The 16,045-nt window shown below is 41.8% G+C and overlaps 1 protein-coding gene and 2 long non-coding RNA genes across 8 annotated transcripts in view; 2 read left to right on the top strand and 1 right to left on the bottom strand.

The window, feature by feature from the left end:
• The window catches only part of LOC309353395, a 140,749-nt gene that overhangs the window by 84,822 nt on the left and 39,882 nt on the right, over positions 1 to 16,045 (top strand). The window lies entirely within an intron of this gene.
• LOC309353442 lies at positions 1,658 to 5,779 on the top strand. The gene is made up of 2 exons (XR_014161856.1): positions 1,658 to 5,330; positions 5,699 to 5,779. It is a non-coding gene; the product is annotated as an uncharacterized lncRNA (long non-coding RNA).
• PTPRN2 (protein tyrosine phosphatase receptor type N2) overlaps positions 7,042 to 16,045 on the bottom strand; it is a 604,238-nt gene continuing 595,234 nt past the window's right edge. Inside the window, exons 22-23 of the mRNA XM_081882780.1 lie at positions 12,250 to 12,323; positions 7,042 to 8,917 (exon numbers count right to left, since the gene is read on the bottom strand). Coding sequence (XP_081738906.1) covers positions 8,846 to 8,917; positions 12,250 to 12,323 — 146 coding nt within the window. The 3' untranslated portion in view covers positions 7,042 to 8,845. The remainder of the gene's footprint in view (positions 8,918 to 12,249; positions 12,324 to 16,045) is intronic.

Genomic DNA, 16,045 nt, shown 5'->3' with positions numbered 1-16,045 from the left:
AGGTTGTGGACTCTCCTTCCTGGGAGGTTTTTAAGCAGAGGCTGGAGGGCCATCTGCCATGGATCCTTTAGTTGAGATTCCTCCATTTTAGGGGGTTGGGCTAGATGACCCTAGGAGTCCCTTCCAACTCTACAATTCTACGAGTGTATACATAAACGATGATTTGCTAAGATACCGTACTAAATGGGCTACTGTCACTAAATATCATCTGGAATGAGCTTCTGAGCTTGCTGTCTGCAGTCCTGTGCAGCAGAAGTACCTGTCTGTCTTTTGAATTCCCACAAGGCTGTAGATTTGTTCACATTAGCAAAGTCAGTAGTAGTGGGGAGAATTTCAGATTACGGAGAAAGAACAAGTGTTTCTAAGGCCTTGACTAAAGACCTTGGAACATCTGATTGAAAAGATGGCCGGATTTGTTAGCGATGCGACTATGTCAACTGAGAGTGCAGCGCCCTGTGTATAATCACGGGGACTGAGACACATGGCAGCGTCTAACTCAGCATCATAATGTGTCAAGCAGCAGGAGACAGGCACCAGGCTCCGCATCCTTGTGCCAGACATTGCTGTCACTCAGAGACTGGCGCTATTGTTCTACCTCCAAATACCATTATATTCTCCTCCTCCTCCTCCTCCTCCTCTTCTTCTTCTTCTTCTGCTGCTGCTGCTGTCATTAATGAATACAGTGCACTAAGAACTTCCCTTCGGTACCCCAAACCCCATTTCCCAAGTATTAAAATTCCCAGAATTTCAAAATGCAAGACACTCCAGCAGTTTTTAATGAGGCGATAAATACTTTGCTTCCCGCATTTGGGCAGGTAGCTCTGCTTTCAGGTTGCTGGCATGTCCTGAACTATCAGGACATGTAGTACAGCAATACTGAATTTAAGAGCCAAGCTGCATGATAAGTAGATTCACGTTGTGAAACTTTTGCTGGCCTGTGCCCTCGTCAGAGTGCAGGTATAAGAGACATTCTGCATATATCACATTGTTATTCATTCTTACATTGTTGTTACTCCATTTATAGCTCACCTCTCTTCGAAAGGAGCTCAAAGTGGCATAGATGATTCTCCACCTCTCCAATTTATCCTCGCAACAACCTGTGAAATGGACAGAGAGGCTCAGAGACAGCGATTAGCCCTAGGTGAGTTCCACAAATGAGTGCTGAATCACAATTCAAATCCTGGTCTTCCAGGTCCCATATGCTCATCTGTAGAGCACGAACATGCCAGAAACAAATGTTCCTTCTCCCTGTGCATTTCTTAACACGCTAGTGTTTGAGCATGGTGCTGATAATGCCAAGGTTGCAAGTTCGATTCCCATATGGGACAGCTGCATATTCCTGCTTTGCAGAGGGTGGGACTATTTGATCCTCAGGGTCCCTTACAACTCGATGATTCTATTTGTGACCATTCTAGAGTGGCTGGGACAACCCAGTCAGATGGGCAGGGTACAAACAAATTATTATTTCCATTTGCTTGTTTTTAATCGATGGTTGAAGTTCCGCACCTGGAGTCTGAAGTTGCACAGTTTAGCAAGAGCTACTTGATGCCATTCTGATGAACATGTAGAACAGGGCTAAACCTGCCAGGTAGGCAAGTAGGGCTGGTGGGCACAAGAAAATACCTGCTGGGTCAGGCCAAAGGTCCACCTGGCCCAGCACTCGGTTCTCATTCCTATTAGGTGGAACGAGACTGCTACCTCTGGTACCCAATTTTCAGCTGTAGATTTTTTTTAATGGCTTCCAGTACTGCGCCCTTGGATTTGGGCTTTGCAATAGGCGTGTAATAAGCTGTGTTATACACTGGTCCATCTAGCACAGTATTGTCTATACAGACTGACAGTAGTTCTCCAGGGTCTTAGGCAGGAGTCTTCCCCAGCTTAACCTGGAGAGGCTGTGAATTGAACCAGGAACTTCTGTGTAGAGCTGATTCTCTGCCACAGTCTCTTCCCCATTAATACTCAACTTGTGTTCTTGCTTCTCCTAGTGGCTGCTGGTGCCCAGTTCCAGGCTCAGTCTCTTGTTTACGTATAGTATTTGCATATGCATTGAAGAAGTCCACCTTCTTCAAAACTGCATACATCTGTGTTCATCTGTAGGATCATGGGGAAGCATTCTGGGCTATCAGGACCAGCAGAGATAGATGTAAATGGCAGTGCTAAGGGAAGGAAATATTTAGCTGGGGGGGGGGCAGAGTTGTAGAGAGTCTTGTAGGGTAAGAAGAGTTCCAGAACCTTCAAGCCTACTTCCCCATCTTCAAGCCACCCCCCTGCTTTAGAAACAAAACACACTTTGCTCTCTCTTTTTTTTTTTTGCAGTAGTCACAGAACTCCACAGACAGCATAACTTTATTCACAAGTGAGGTGTTGTTTTTTTTACAGAGGTAGAACAAAATACTTTGTATGCTATTTTTTTGTTTTAATTATATACATATCTAATATATTTAACTGAACAAGAGAAACTTTTCAGAGACCAAACAAGTTATGTGGTTGGATGGGTACGGTACAAACACCATGCAGAGGGGACCCCAGGAGTGATCTGCTAAAAAACAGGGGTGGTGAACCTGTGGCCTATTGGAAGACTCCAACTCCTAGCCAGTATGGCCAACGGTCAAGGATGATGGGAGTTGTAGTCCGGCAACACCTGGAGGGCCACAGGTTCTTCCCACCCATGCACTAAAATGCCTGCTCTCACATAACCCCACTGGGACTCTGCCAACGTCACACTGAAATGAATGGAAGTGGCCCACACTTGGTGGATCACACCCATTGTCAGATAAAATCCTGCTGGTGTTAATGTTTCGTTAGAAGGAGGTAACTAAGGGGAAATCTGCCAGGCTTTTAATTAGATTAAGGCTGCGATTCTTTACAAACTGACAGGGAGTAAATTGCCTTGGGTCAGTGGGACTCGGTCTGCAATAGGCATGTATAGGATTGTGCTTTCAGCCTCACACGTTTCATTTTTTGTTCAGTTATTAGATTTTTACAAGCGGCCTAAATGATGAAATGTTTTTAAAATGCCAAATGAAATTTTAAGCATAAAAGCATAGCCAACAGTTTGCAAAGTATTAGCAACTATACACTTTAAAAAAGCGAATCATCAGAAACATGTTCACTAAGAGAGTTCCCTAAACACATAGGCAAAATCTAAATTAAAAAGGTAACTATTGTTCTGTAACAAAAACTAATCAAAATTCTATTCCAATAAACAGGCTTTGTTCCTTAAAAAAAAATTAATGTCTGTCCCAGTAATTATGAGGTTGGGCTGTTTTATATTAACATTCTACATGATTAATAAAGCACAAACCCCCAAATTACAGGCAATACTGCTGTCATTCCTCTGTGGGATGTGTTGGAGTAGCATTATACATCTATTTTAGGAAATATGTGCAATGGACATTTTACTCTAGGGTTTTAGTTACTGCTGGGGAAGAATTAAATTCCACTCATCTGAAGGGCTGTGTATGCACTGAGTTTCATTTATTTGTGACGTCAGCCTATTCAGAGCCAGAGTCATTCCAGCAGCCCCTGGAGAAAACCCGCTGGCTTTTGGAACTTTGGAAGACTGTTCTGCAAGCCCCTTGTAATTTGGATTTTATGGAACTATACATCAGGAGGTTTGGTGATAGCTATAAAATCCCTCCTCACAAATCTCATGGGAAGTGCATGGACAACAGAAGGAAATTGTTATCTATGGTTAATGTTGTCGTAATTGGCTAGAGTGGCTTCTCTAATATTTAACTTTGAAGAGCTGACTTTTTAATCTTCTGGGTTATTGGACTAGATGTGCCTTTGGTCTGAACTAGAAGGCCTCTTCTTGTGTATAAGAAATCCTGGATAGTGAAGTGCTGTACTTGCACTGCTGTGTAACAAGCCATTTTCCTAAGGCCATCCCAGTTGGCTGAGCATTGCATGAGAATGATGAATTGTGTGGCTCTTCCCCATGAAATTGGCAACTGTGGAAATGCCCATGATTTATGCCATTCCCATAAGCTTTATTCGGGTTTTTAGGACACATGATGTGCCAGGCTGAACATGCCCATGGGAGCATGTCTGCAGCAGGTCAACCTATGAAACATAAGCAGCTGTCCCGGTGATCTGGAACTCACAAAAGGAGCTTATGTGTGTTCGCAATCCCCCCCCCCCCAGTTTAGAACTTCCTTTTGGAATGGACCCATTTGTATGGAAATTAGAATAATAAAAACACACAGTGATTTCCCAGAGGTGAGCCAAGTACCTAAAATATCATTGTAACAGTGTGACATCACTGTTCTAGGAGATGTCTTCGCTTCCATTGTAAGTCTAAACTATTTAAAGCAGTACTGAAAATTAAACAGTGATAAAAAGGTATAGTTATAAAATAAGAAAAAGCAGAACTTATCAGATGTTCATCTGCAGTTCATCCCAAAATCTGAGTGTTTGTGATATTCCTTTTCCTCAATTAGCTGTTAACATAAACTACGAACACTTAAGTTATACATCCAGAACAGAGAAGACTGAAATGGTGAAAATTCTAAAATCACAATTCATTGGAATGAAAGATGGATAGATTCTAGGGCAGAGGATTGCTGATGGTGGGCCAAATGTATCTAATAGAATGGCACTTTATGTACATGACCCTAATCCAAATATATGTGTGTATAGCAGTTCACTGCTATATTCTTATATAGCCTGGATTCAGTTTCTGAGCCCAGCCACAGGAACATCACACAGGCAACCTCTTGAGTGGCAAAGTATTAATCAGTGCTATTATGGCTACCCAGCTTAGATACAAACTCAGCACACTGGACTTCACCATATGAGACACTCTCTTGCAATTGGGCATATTAACCTGGATCCATCTGATCAGAGTTCCTGGGTTCATCAAGATGTGCACGAGTGATACAGTACTGCAAAACTGGTACCCAGGACAGTTACCTGCTTTCAGTAATCTGGTTTGCCAGACCGTTCCGATTACTGAATTAGGAGTTGTGCATGCAGTATTGAACAAACAGGTGGCCACTGCTGTCAGGTGCAACCATGCCAAACGTATTTAAGATTTAGGGCTTCATGTATAGGGCAGAATTGAAAGCTCCGCCCTTTCTCAAAGAAGGACACCGTGCGATTAAAGTGGACAGTGCCTGAACATGTGTCTTGCAGGATTCAGGGCCTTTACATGGAATTATGTTAGAAACTTTCAAAGAAATGATTGAATAACCAATCAGTGAGCTATGGGAGAAGGCTTGAAATTGCTTTAAAACAGAAACAGAAGTAACCGCCTACAGTTCAAATTGTACACGTTTGCTCTGTAGAGTGTCTTGCCTTCAGTGGGACTTAAAAAGGTAAAGGTAAAGGTACCCCTGCCCGTATGGGCCAGTCTTGACAGACTCTGGGGTTGTGCGCCCATCTCACTCTATAGGCCAGGGGCCAGCGCTGTCCGGAGACACTTCCGGGTCACGTGGCCAGCGTGACATCGCTGCTCTGGCGAGCCAGAGCCGCACACGGAAACGCTGTTTACCTTCCCGCTGGTAAGCGGTCCCTATTTATCTACTTGCACCCGGAGGTGCTTTCGAACTGCTAGGTTGGCAGGCGCTGGGACCGAGCAGCGGGAGCGCACCCCGCCGCAGGGATTCGAACCGCCGACCTTTCGATCGGCAAGTCCTAGGTGCTGAGGCTTTAACCCACAGCGCCACCTGCGTCCCTTATAAATCAGCATTACAAGACAGCAGGCTTAAGAGTATGAAATACTTTAATCATGGATACTTTAGCACCTCTAGAGCTGGGAAAGGGAGATCAGAAGGACAAAGAAAAATGGACCTGCAGCACAATCCTATGCATGCTTACTCAGGTTTTTTTAAAAACTTTTCTTGCCGATAAGAAACTATTCATACAGATAGGAACGCTGGTTATTCTTTCCAATAACTGGGATCCCTTAAAGACTCAGTGAGGAACTAGTGTACAAAATAGCTGGCTTTTCTTTCTTTCAGTGGGTTTTGCAAATAGTTCTAACAGCTGGTTGAATGTAGACCTGGAGTGGTGGCCAACATGGTGCACTGCAGATATAAGGGCATGTCCAGAATCCTCTTTAGTGGGAAGCATAACCAGACACAGTAGACATGTCTTGGAAGAGGGCAGGTTCTCTCCACACCCGAACATTCCCCTTTTTTATCATGGGAACTCAACCCTGAAGACCACTCAGCTCATCCTGGTCCAAAGTAGGGTTGTTTTCAACCATGTTGAAAGCAGAGATCAATGTAGGTTGAAACACAGATGGGAGCGAACCAACTAAACAGTGCACAAGTTTCCCTCAGATGTGGACCAATGGTATGATTTGACCTAAATCCACTGACATTTCTTTGCAGGCTAGTACAGTGGTACCTCGGTTTTCAAATGTAATCCATTCCGGAAGACCGTTCAGAGTTCTGAAAAGTTCGCAAACAGAAAACTCAATATGGAAGCCATATGGCATGTTCGACTTCCAAGGTGTGTTTGAAAACCGAAGCATTTACTTCCGGGTTTACGGAGTTTGAAAACTGAAATGTTCGTCAACAGAGACGTTCCAAAACCGAGGGACCACTGCAACATACCATCCCCAAGAATACAGGATTTCATAACAAAGAGCTGTATGCCGAGCTTCCCTTTTCGGAATCTACGCTTTGATCTCAAAGTTGATGCATGAGTGTGCAGAAATCCATAGCAAACCGTTTACCTCCAGTAAATCGAATTCAAAATGCTAGCAGATGCTGTTCAATTGATTTTTTTCCCTTCCCTAAACTCCTAAAGTAATAAAGGAAACATGTTAAGAAAAAATAACCAATGAAAAGGTCCTTTCCTTAACCACACCCTAAAACTTTCTATTTTAATTATTATTACAGAAGATCTAAAGTGCTTTTGCCATAGAATAAAAGATGTGGCTAAATATACAGCAGGTGTAGACAAAGAGGATAGAGGAGTCTGCTTTAACTGCTCTAAAGGAGTAATACGCTAATGAATTGTGCAAACCAAACATTTTCCATGTGCCAGGAACTGTGTGCAGAAATGTACACACGAAAACTAACACATCTGGAGCTTTTAAAAACAATTCTTTAATTACTAAGAGGCCGCATAGATGCTTACATTAAACAATGGAGATAAAGGATCTAATCCTCTAAGCGCTGCTGATGCACATCTTCTGTATATTTCAGTGGGGCTTGCAAGTGTGACGAAGAAAGGATGCGTAGCAGTAGTGGCCGGTGGATGGGCCATGGCAGTCCCATTGAAACCGACAAGAGTGTGCTTCAGCTGTGCTTGGTGGATTGTGCTCAAGAATTGAAACATGTGATTTCATTCACAGGATGCTGTGATCTAACTGTTCTAGCCAAATTATACATTTAAAACAAAACATAACTGTACAGAAATTTACAGACACACACCTCAGATTGAGAGCCACAGTTAAGTGTCAGAAGCATGGAAACAAATAATTAATAGCTAGCATACTACACAGTAATTCAAGTAATCTTCTTTAATTCAAAGCTCAAGCAAATGAAGATGTTTCCTGCAAAAGCACGTTTCAATCAGCAAATTGAAATCAGCAAATGCCAGGGGCATGGAAGCCTCCTTGTATGCAGCTTTGCATGTGCAGTAGGAGGAGGCTGGATCGCTCCCTCTTATGTTTAAAAGGGAATTATTGGACAGTTTTATAGTAAAAGATAGCAATCCTAAAAGCACTTATGTGCAAGTAACATAATGTAAAATAAGGCTACTTGTAAGTGGATTAAGAACTAAAGGCAACAACTATTGGTTTTAAATTATTCTGCAAATTTGGAATCAAGTGAAAAAAGGAACCTGCTGTAATTTTGAGTAACTATATGCTAGCAATTCAATCAGATATGACTGAAAGCTCCTAAAAAAATCTCTTTACCGGTCTTTAAAAAAGCATGCACTTTTGGATTTTTTAAAAAGGTAAATTAATCTCGAGATATAAACACAACGGTAGATGCAATTTCTCTCCTAATTCTAAAAAAAGAAAGAAAACATTCAGCAGTTTGCCAACACAGGGGCTTTCAAACCCTCTTGTGAAGTTCAATTACTTTGCCTTTCTTTCCCTCTATTAGGGCAGTGATTCACAATAAAAAAGTTTGCTGTGCTCTTTGGAAACTTGGGCTCCTGCTAACGTGACCGACTTTTTATCCCTGGTTGTGCTAACTGTGCAGGTCTCTGGACTTAAGAGCTCAGATTTGCCTCTATTCATTGCACAGAACATGGAAAGTAAACAACCGTTAAGGAAAGTGTTCCTTTTGCCAAGGCGCAGCGTGAAGTGGCGCAGCCTCTTTATGCAAGAAGTCGGAGCTGTGTTTACTAACACGTGCCATTGTTCTCCGGTCTTGCTTGGCCTTTGTAAGAACAACCCCCTATGCTTGGTTTTTTTTTCTTTTCAAAAAAGTAATAATTAGGCCCCCTGCCTCTTTTATTCAGTCCTGGAGAAGTTTACAGATACACAAGAGAGCACTATGTTGCCAAAGATACACTGAATGCACTGCGCATCCACAACACGGTGTATTTTCTATTAACAAGGTGTACATGTGCTTTCAACGTGTGAGATTCAGAACATTGTGGATGTTAAGAGGAGCTAGAGGGATTGTTCTTGTCTCTTAAGCCAAGGTCTCAGTGTGTATTATTTCTGAATACCATAACAAGAACAAGGATATACATTAACTGCTGGACTTTTAACCGGCAATAGAAGTTTGTAAAGATCCCTATCGATATGTGGTTACAATAGCAGACACACAAGTTAAGGTCAGGCCACGGTTTCCAATGACATTCACAGGGACCGAGGATAATGGAAGAGGGAGACGAGCGCCTTGGGAGCCTTCCGGGGATGACGAGTCGCTCACTGCGGAAGAGCTTTGAGGATTGCGTTCACTTCTTCCGCAACTGCCGTCAACGCAAACTCAAACTGTTCCTGTAGATAGAACAGTTGGGATTAATGTTCTGGAGCATTTCCAGGAATCCTGGTGAAACATTTAGCAAAATATCTAGGGACTAACTGTACAGAACAGAACAACAACAACAAAAAAGAGGCAAAGAAGAAAATGTCCTGAGATTAAGATTATAGACTCAATGTGTGCCCACCGTGTGGCTTAATCACTGCAGCTCAGAGTGACCTTAACTACAAATAACTCATCAGCACCATTAGTAATGCTAGCTATTAGCCTAGATGAATGGCCTGTGAGCAGTGATCAACCTGGAAATCCTGCCAGTTTGTATGGGAAAATTGGACAGCAAAGCATAGGAAACAGGGAGCGTAACATAGGAAACAGGCCTCAGACCTAACATAATCAACGAGACACGTTGTGTGTTGCTTATAGATACATATATACGATCCTCTTTCTTTGAGAGAATGAGAGCAGCCCATATGGGGCTCCCAATTATTTATTAATTTATTATTGCATTTTTATCCCACCTTTTATTGAAGGAACTCAAGGTGGTGTAGATGGTTCTCCCCCTCCCCATTTAATCCCCACAACTGCCGTGTGAGGTAGGTTAGGCTGAGAGGCGGTGGACTGGCCCCAAGACCACTCTGTGAGCTTCACTGCCGAGTGGGGATTTGAACCCTGGTCTCCCAGGTTGTAGACTGACACTTTAACCACCACACCACAAGGACTTTCCCTCCACCTGAGATACAAAGCACACCCAATGCACATTTTAAACACATGACTTTCCCCCCAAGATTCCTAGGAACTGTAGTTTGTTGGGAATTATAGCTCCGTGAGAAGGAAACCACAGTTCCCAGGATTCTTTGGGGGGAAGCTACGTGCACTGGATGAGCTTTAAATGTGTAGTGTAGATCTGCCCAGACTCTCCTAGTTTCAACACCGGGTGATTATAGAACAGGGCTGAGAAACCTGTGGTTCTCCAGATATTTCTGGACTGCAACTTCCACCAACCATACCCGGCATGGTCAGTGGTCAGAGCTGAAGGGGAGTTCCCCATCATCTGCAGCATTCCCAGCCCTCTTTTAGGCCAATTATTGTGCAACTTTGTCACAAGATTTTCAGAGGTTTTACTACTTAAACTCTGGGGATTGCATGCTCGCAGCTCACTTCCAATATTCTACATGTAATCAGATGTGTATGTCTATCCTTATCGCCAGGATCCAGATGTACATAACATAAATCACTAAAAAAAAATTACAACCATAATTGAGAGACTACTTGGAAACCATAAATGCACCACCTCGGGTTTCGTAACGGAAGAAAGGAAATTTAAGGAGAAAATATGCGTTCATTTTGTGTGGATTGCAAAGTGTCTCCCCTGTAACCTCTGGACCCCAAATATAGGGAAAACAGTCATGATTAAAACAACTACAAACATATCGAAAGGGATCATTTCCACCAATCAGTGAGCTATGAAAACACGGTGCAGTGTCTGCTTGTAAACCCAATGTCACTGCTGTTTATTTTGCCTAGAGATACACTCTAATTGGCATTTCTATCCTGATTTTTAATCCACTGTTTTAAATTACTGTAAGAGGCTCATCCCTTATTTGTATTCAGCTGGGAGAGAACATGGTTTGTTTAAATCTATCACATGTACAAAATTCTCTGGAGACTGCCCATTACTGGCTCATAGCCAAATATTTAGAGTTTGCAGTGTCCTTGGCACAACAAAGTAATTTGGGCAATTTTAACAAGGGGATGAATAGTTAAAAGGAAGGTGAGCAAAACCTTGAATCCATTTTTTTAATACCAGATCATCAATAACTTTAGCCTGATACTATTGAAGTCCTTTCAAATATTTTTTTTTAAAAAAAGCTTTAGCCCAGAGCTGATCTGTGACTACATGCAAAACGTAAATGAATAGAATAAATCAGAATTCTAGATCATACTCTAATTGTGCTCTTAGACATTTTTTAAAATTGTTGGGTTGGATCCAATGGCTGCCTGAGCGGAAAACAGCCTGCACAATCATACTTTCTCCTCTGCACCCTTGGAAAAGCCATTCCAGAGAGTTGGGTCCCCACTCTGAACAGGATGGGCTGTGTTGTTATAGGTCTGCTGCAGAAGGTGGGGGAGAGTCACCTGAAACTGGGTGGAGGAGTCTTGCAATTTCACACAATCCCTCCAGTCTACTAAAGTCCTATACAACAGTCCCCAACCACCCTCTGGAGAAGCTATAGGGCTGCAGAGAAGTGGGCAAGACATTTGAGTTGTGCAAGTGGTCTTCTACTTGCATAACTAACACACACAACCTTTAAAGAGGATTGCTGGAATATGTATCTCCCATCATGGCACGACTTTACATTTACTTATTCAATTTGCGTAAATAATCTATTATTACATAACTTTATTATTTTTATTTCAACCTGTTCTGTCTTCCTAGCGGTGTTTTTTCCTATCAAAATCACTTTCGGAAGTGATAATGGCTTGGATTCTGACTCCCATTAACATACTTCCTACTCAAATAATGGAGCTCTATTGCCTTCCACTTCCCACTCTAGTCCCTTACCCAACTTCCAAAAACCTGCTCTTGAGGATTAGGGAAACCTTCGGAACAGCATGGGCTATGGCCCTAGCAGGAAGAAGGAATTGGTGAAAACAAGAGACTCACACTTGCATACGCAGAAGTGTCCTGGCATGAGAAGAAGGAAGTTTTAGATCCAAGCCACTACATACCTGGTACTATATTACTCCTGTGGCCTAGTAGTACTTCTACTTAAGACTTCTAACTTTTTCAAACGTATTTCTTTGACATATTCCATCAACGTAATGTTTAACCTATTTTGTCCTAATTTGAGAATCTTGTCTCGAGAGCCAGTGTGGTGTAGTGGTTAAGAGCGGTAAACTCGTAATCTGGTGAACTGGGTTCGCTTCCCTGTTCCTCCACATGCAGCTGCTGGGTGACCTTGGGCCAGTCATACTTCTTTGAAGTCTCTCAGCCCCACTCACCTCAAAGAGTATTTATTGTGAGGGAGGAAGGGAAAGGAGAATGTTAGCCACTTTGAGACTCCTTCGGGTAGTGATAAAGCGGGATATCAAATCCAAACTCTTCTTGAACTCCAGCCTTCTTGCTAAGTATGCTTGATGAACCCTACCATTCAGATAACGGTCTTTAGTCATCTAAAGATTGCTATATTTAACATTTCAATCCAGATCAAAAGTAAGAATTTTCAGAAGAAAAAGCAAACACAAAAGAATGCACTTTGTGTTAAATTGTTCCCTATCCTCCTCTTCTTTTGGGAGAACTAAAGCAAAGTATTAAGGTCTTTAACCCAAGTGGATTTATTGACAGTACCTTTGTCTGGACCATGCCAGGTCTCTGGTCTCTCAAGTGCTCCAGAGTAGCAGCAATATCAATCTCTTTAGCACCTGCCGGAAATAAAAATAAAATAAATCACCAATTGGACTGAGTTCAAAGTGATGATAATATATGCTCCATCTGTCAATCTCCTGCTACTGGATTCCCTTTGGGCTACGAGCCCAATTGAAAATTATACAGTCATCTCTCAGCAGACTTGGCATGCTGCTCAAGAATTGGCATTCAGAAACGCAGGAAGAATAAAGCCAAGGATAGCTTTGATTAGCATTAGTTATTTTTTTGAGAAAAAAATGATAAAGAATCGTTAAAAGATGTCTGTATTGATGCTGACAGGCAGCAAAATGCATTTATTGACAATTAACTCAGTGTTTCAAACTCATTGTAAATGTATATATTAGGGGTGTGAACTGGCCTCAGGATTCATTTTGAATCTGTGCTTTAACCTCCCCCCCAAAAAATCTGTTCCTAGGTTGCTCTTGTCTGTCTGTGATTTGAGTCCTGAGCCACTCTGTGTATAACAAGATTTGTGTTCCACATTCACTCTTTTGGCAAAAGTGGGTAGAATTTGCAGGCACAGAAGCTCCTCAAGAGTAGGTCAAGGCTGCCAGATAGGCAGACAGCTGTAGGGTCCCCCCTCCCCCGCATGGCACCTTTAAAGTTTATTTTAAAAAACCACACACACACAGGAAGGGTCTGTATTTTTTCATTTTCTGCCATTGGACTAAAATACTAAAATCCGTATTAGGTTAATATTTTTGAGTGGGGGTTTGTGTCTTGATCTTTTGTAACTTTAAATAATTGCAAGGTGGGCATTGTACTAGTATTCTTGCTTGTACATTTTTTAAGAACATGAGCAGCCAGTTTAACTTTCTGGTGCTTCCTTTTGTTCTCATATAGGCACTATAAGGTAAAGCTGCCTCAAATGTGGTTTGCAGAATGCTGATGAGTTAAGGCGATTATATATGTATATAATCTCTAAAAAGAGCAGTAAAATGTTTTTTTTTTAATGTTTAATGCCTTGAGAACTAGTCACCCAGTTGTCCTCTTTCTAGGATTCAAGATCATATCTGAAATTAGGGTCTTTTTTTACCACAGTGAGGATCCATTTATGCTTACATTAAACCATTATTTGTCTAGCATTGCCTCAGTTTCTCTTGTCGTGCCTTTCCATGTGGCCTGGGGGTGTGAACCACACAGACTAAGCTGAAGACACATAAGATCCTACATAATAAACTCTCACTACTCACATTGTGAACTATACAAAACACCACACACACAAAAGTAAATAAATATTTGTGGCGGATTTACACAACCAGTTTAAGTGTAAGATTGCAATGCAAAGTGGTAACTTCTTGCTGTGGTTTTTTTAAAAACACCATATAGTTAGCACGCGAAGGGAGAAGATTCTATGAGTTGTCTTAAGCGTTACTGGAACTTTAAACAAAATTTCTGCACTAAGAACAACAGAATGAAGCTACCAAAGTGGAGTGGATCCTATTTTGCTTGGCGGTCAGGGAAAGAAACTACATTCATAAATGTAGATTTAAGCCCTCTTTCCCCTTGTGTGGTAGGGAAGCAAGAAGTCTGGCATCAAGCAGCTGGCACAGGGATTACCGAATCTCAGGAGGATTAACAATTCTAGCCTGTAGGAGGGTCACCAGAATTGTATGCTGTGTAACCACATGGTGCTTTCAGGACAAAGCCTACAAAATTCTGAGTGACGCTCACTTTTAGTAATGTGGAACATTCAACAGGAGCTAGTTACTCCTTTAGTGTGGTGTAGTGAATATTCACTCTACTTTAGCCTCAGCTGTTGCAAGGATAAAGTAGGATGATCATATATATTCCTTCCTGAGCTTCTTGGAGGAAGAGTGAAATGCAAAATTAAATTAAAAACCAATTAACATATTCCTAGATGGGCAGACAAAACTATGGGTTATAAATTGTTCCAAGTTTCACAAAAATTCAGTCATAGATATGATATGCAGAAGATATTATTAGGATGGGAAGACAATGTAGGAAGAAAAATGCTAGGATATTAATGCCTTTGACGTTACATCAGTGGGGTGGGAGCTTTAACATTTAAAGGCCCGGTACCACATGAGTGGGACCATTTGCAATGGTTCTTTCCACCCAGTTGTAACTCCTGATGCTTGCTGGGTGATAATTATGTGCATGATCAGACCCTTCCATATGTTGCTGAGCCTTTAAGTGGTGCTGCAGCAACGTGGGATGAACCTAAATGACTTACCATAATACCACTGCTGTAAAGGCTACCATTTAAACTTTTTATTCCTACTTTGTTTACATATAAAGTTCACGTTGAAATGAATGGCAGTACAAAAGGCCCAGTGAATTACCTACTGCTCAGGTTGTATTAAAACTACCTGTTTCTTTTTCAAAGAAATTGTCAAATGTAGCAGCAGAGAGTACACCTAGCAGATGTGGTGCTGGACTCAGAAGACTTGGATTTCAATTAATTCCCAGCTAAGAGACCGATCTTCCCATGTCACCCTGAGGCACTGACTTAATCTGCATTTCAGACAACTGCAGAGTAATAATCCTAGGTGGGAACAACCCAACAAGCTCTGCTGTCAACACCACAAGTTTTAGCTGAATAATTTGAGGGTTTTAAAAAATGTTTTTTGAATAATTGGGGGGGAAATGGGAAATTTTATTTATAGAAGCATTTTGGTTTAACCCTCATGGTCTGGGTGCGTTTATAATATACCCATTTGCAGAGGAAGAAGCGATACCGAGGGAACGCTAATACTTTCCATGTTCACACATTTGTATCATACCCTTCCTTCCAGGAGCTTATGATAACGTAGAAGAGGTTGACAAATGGTGGAAGTACTCAACTGGAAGTGAGTGTTCCGGTTTGTGAACGTTCTCTGGAAGCCAAATGTCTGACATGGCTTCCGATTGTGTGCAGGAAGCTCCTGCAGCCAATCGGAAGCTGTGCCTTGGGTTGTCGAACATTTTTGGAAGTCAAATGGACTTCCAGAACCGATTCCATTCAACAACCAAGGTATGACTGTACATTGGAATCATAGAATTGTAGAGTTGGAAGGGGCTTTGTTTTTTGTCTCCTACAATTTTTACACATAAACTCTCAATCTTCCTTCTGTGCTACAAGTCATGGATTTCTTCACAAGTGTACACACCCTTTACGTATAATCCTACTTTCCCTCCCTTACTGTTTGGTCTATTTCTTTTGAGCAGGTTATACTCCTCAGTTCTTACATTCTAGTCATGAGTCTCATCTCACCAGGTTTCAGTAATGCCTGCTAGGTATATTTGCCATCCTATATTAACGTTCCAATTTGTCTTGCTTGTTTCCCATACTTTGTGCATTAGTATAGAGATAACTGAAATCATGAGTCATTCCCTCTAGCCGCTTACTTCTTGTAGTTTCTTGCCCTTTGGCAGGTTTCTGGAGCACCACCTCAATTTTCTGTGCACCAGCGAAGCTATTATCCCTAGTACCATATGTTCTTCTGCTGTCAGTAATGTTGTCTCTCTCCCTCAGGATCTAGTTTAAAGCTCTCCTGAGCAGGTTCATGAGACTCTTAGCAAACACATTCTTGCCAGCTACTGTGATCTGTGGAGAAAAACTACTTTAGGAGCTTTGGCTACTTCTGTAGTGAAAAGGAGCGTGAACTATGGCATGCAGGCCTCAGAAACTAGTAAAATGTCAATATGGTCAGCAGGTACAGCTCCTGAACTCTCATATGTTCATCTTATTTTGAGCTCTGTTTCTCTACTCCTT

This window comes from Podarcis melisellensis, assembly GCF_964234715.1.
Source record: "Podarcis melisellensis genome assembly, chromosome: 12".
Lineage (NCBI taxonomy): Eukaryota > Metazoa > Chordata > Lepidosauria > Squamata > Lacertidae > Podarcis > Podarcis melisellensis.
This window is presented reverse-complemented; position numbering and strand designations above follow the sequence as displayed.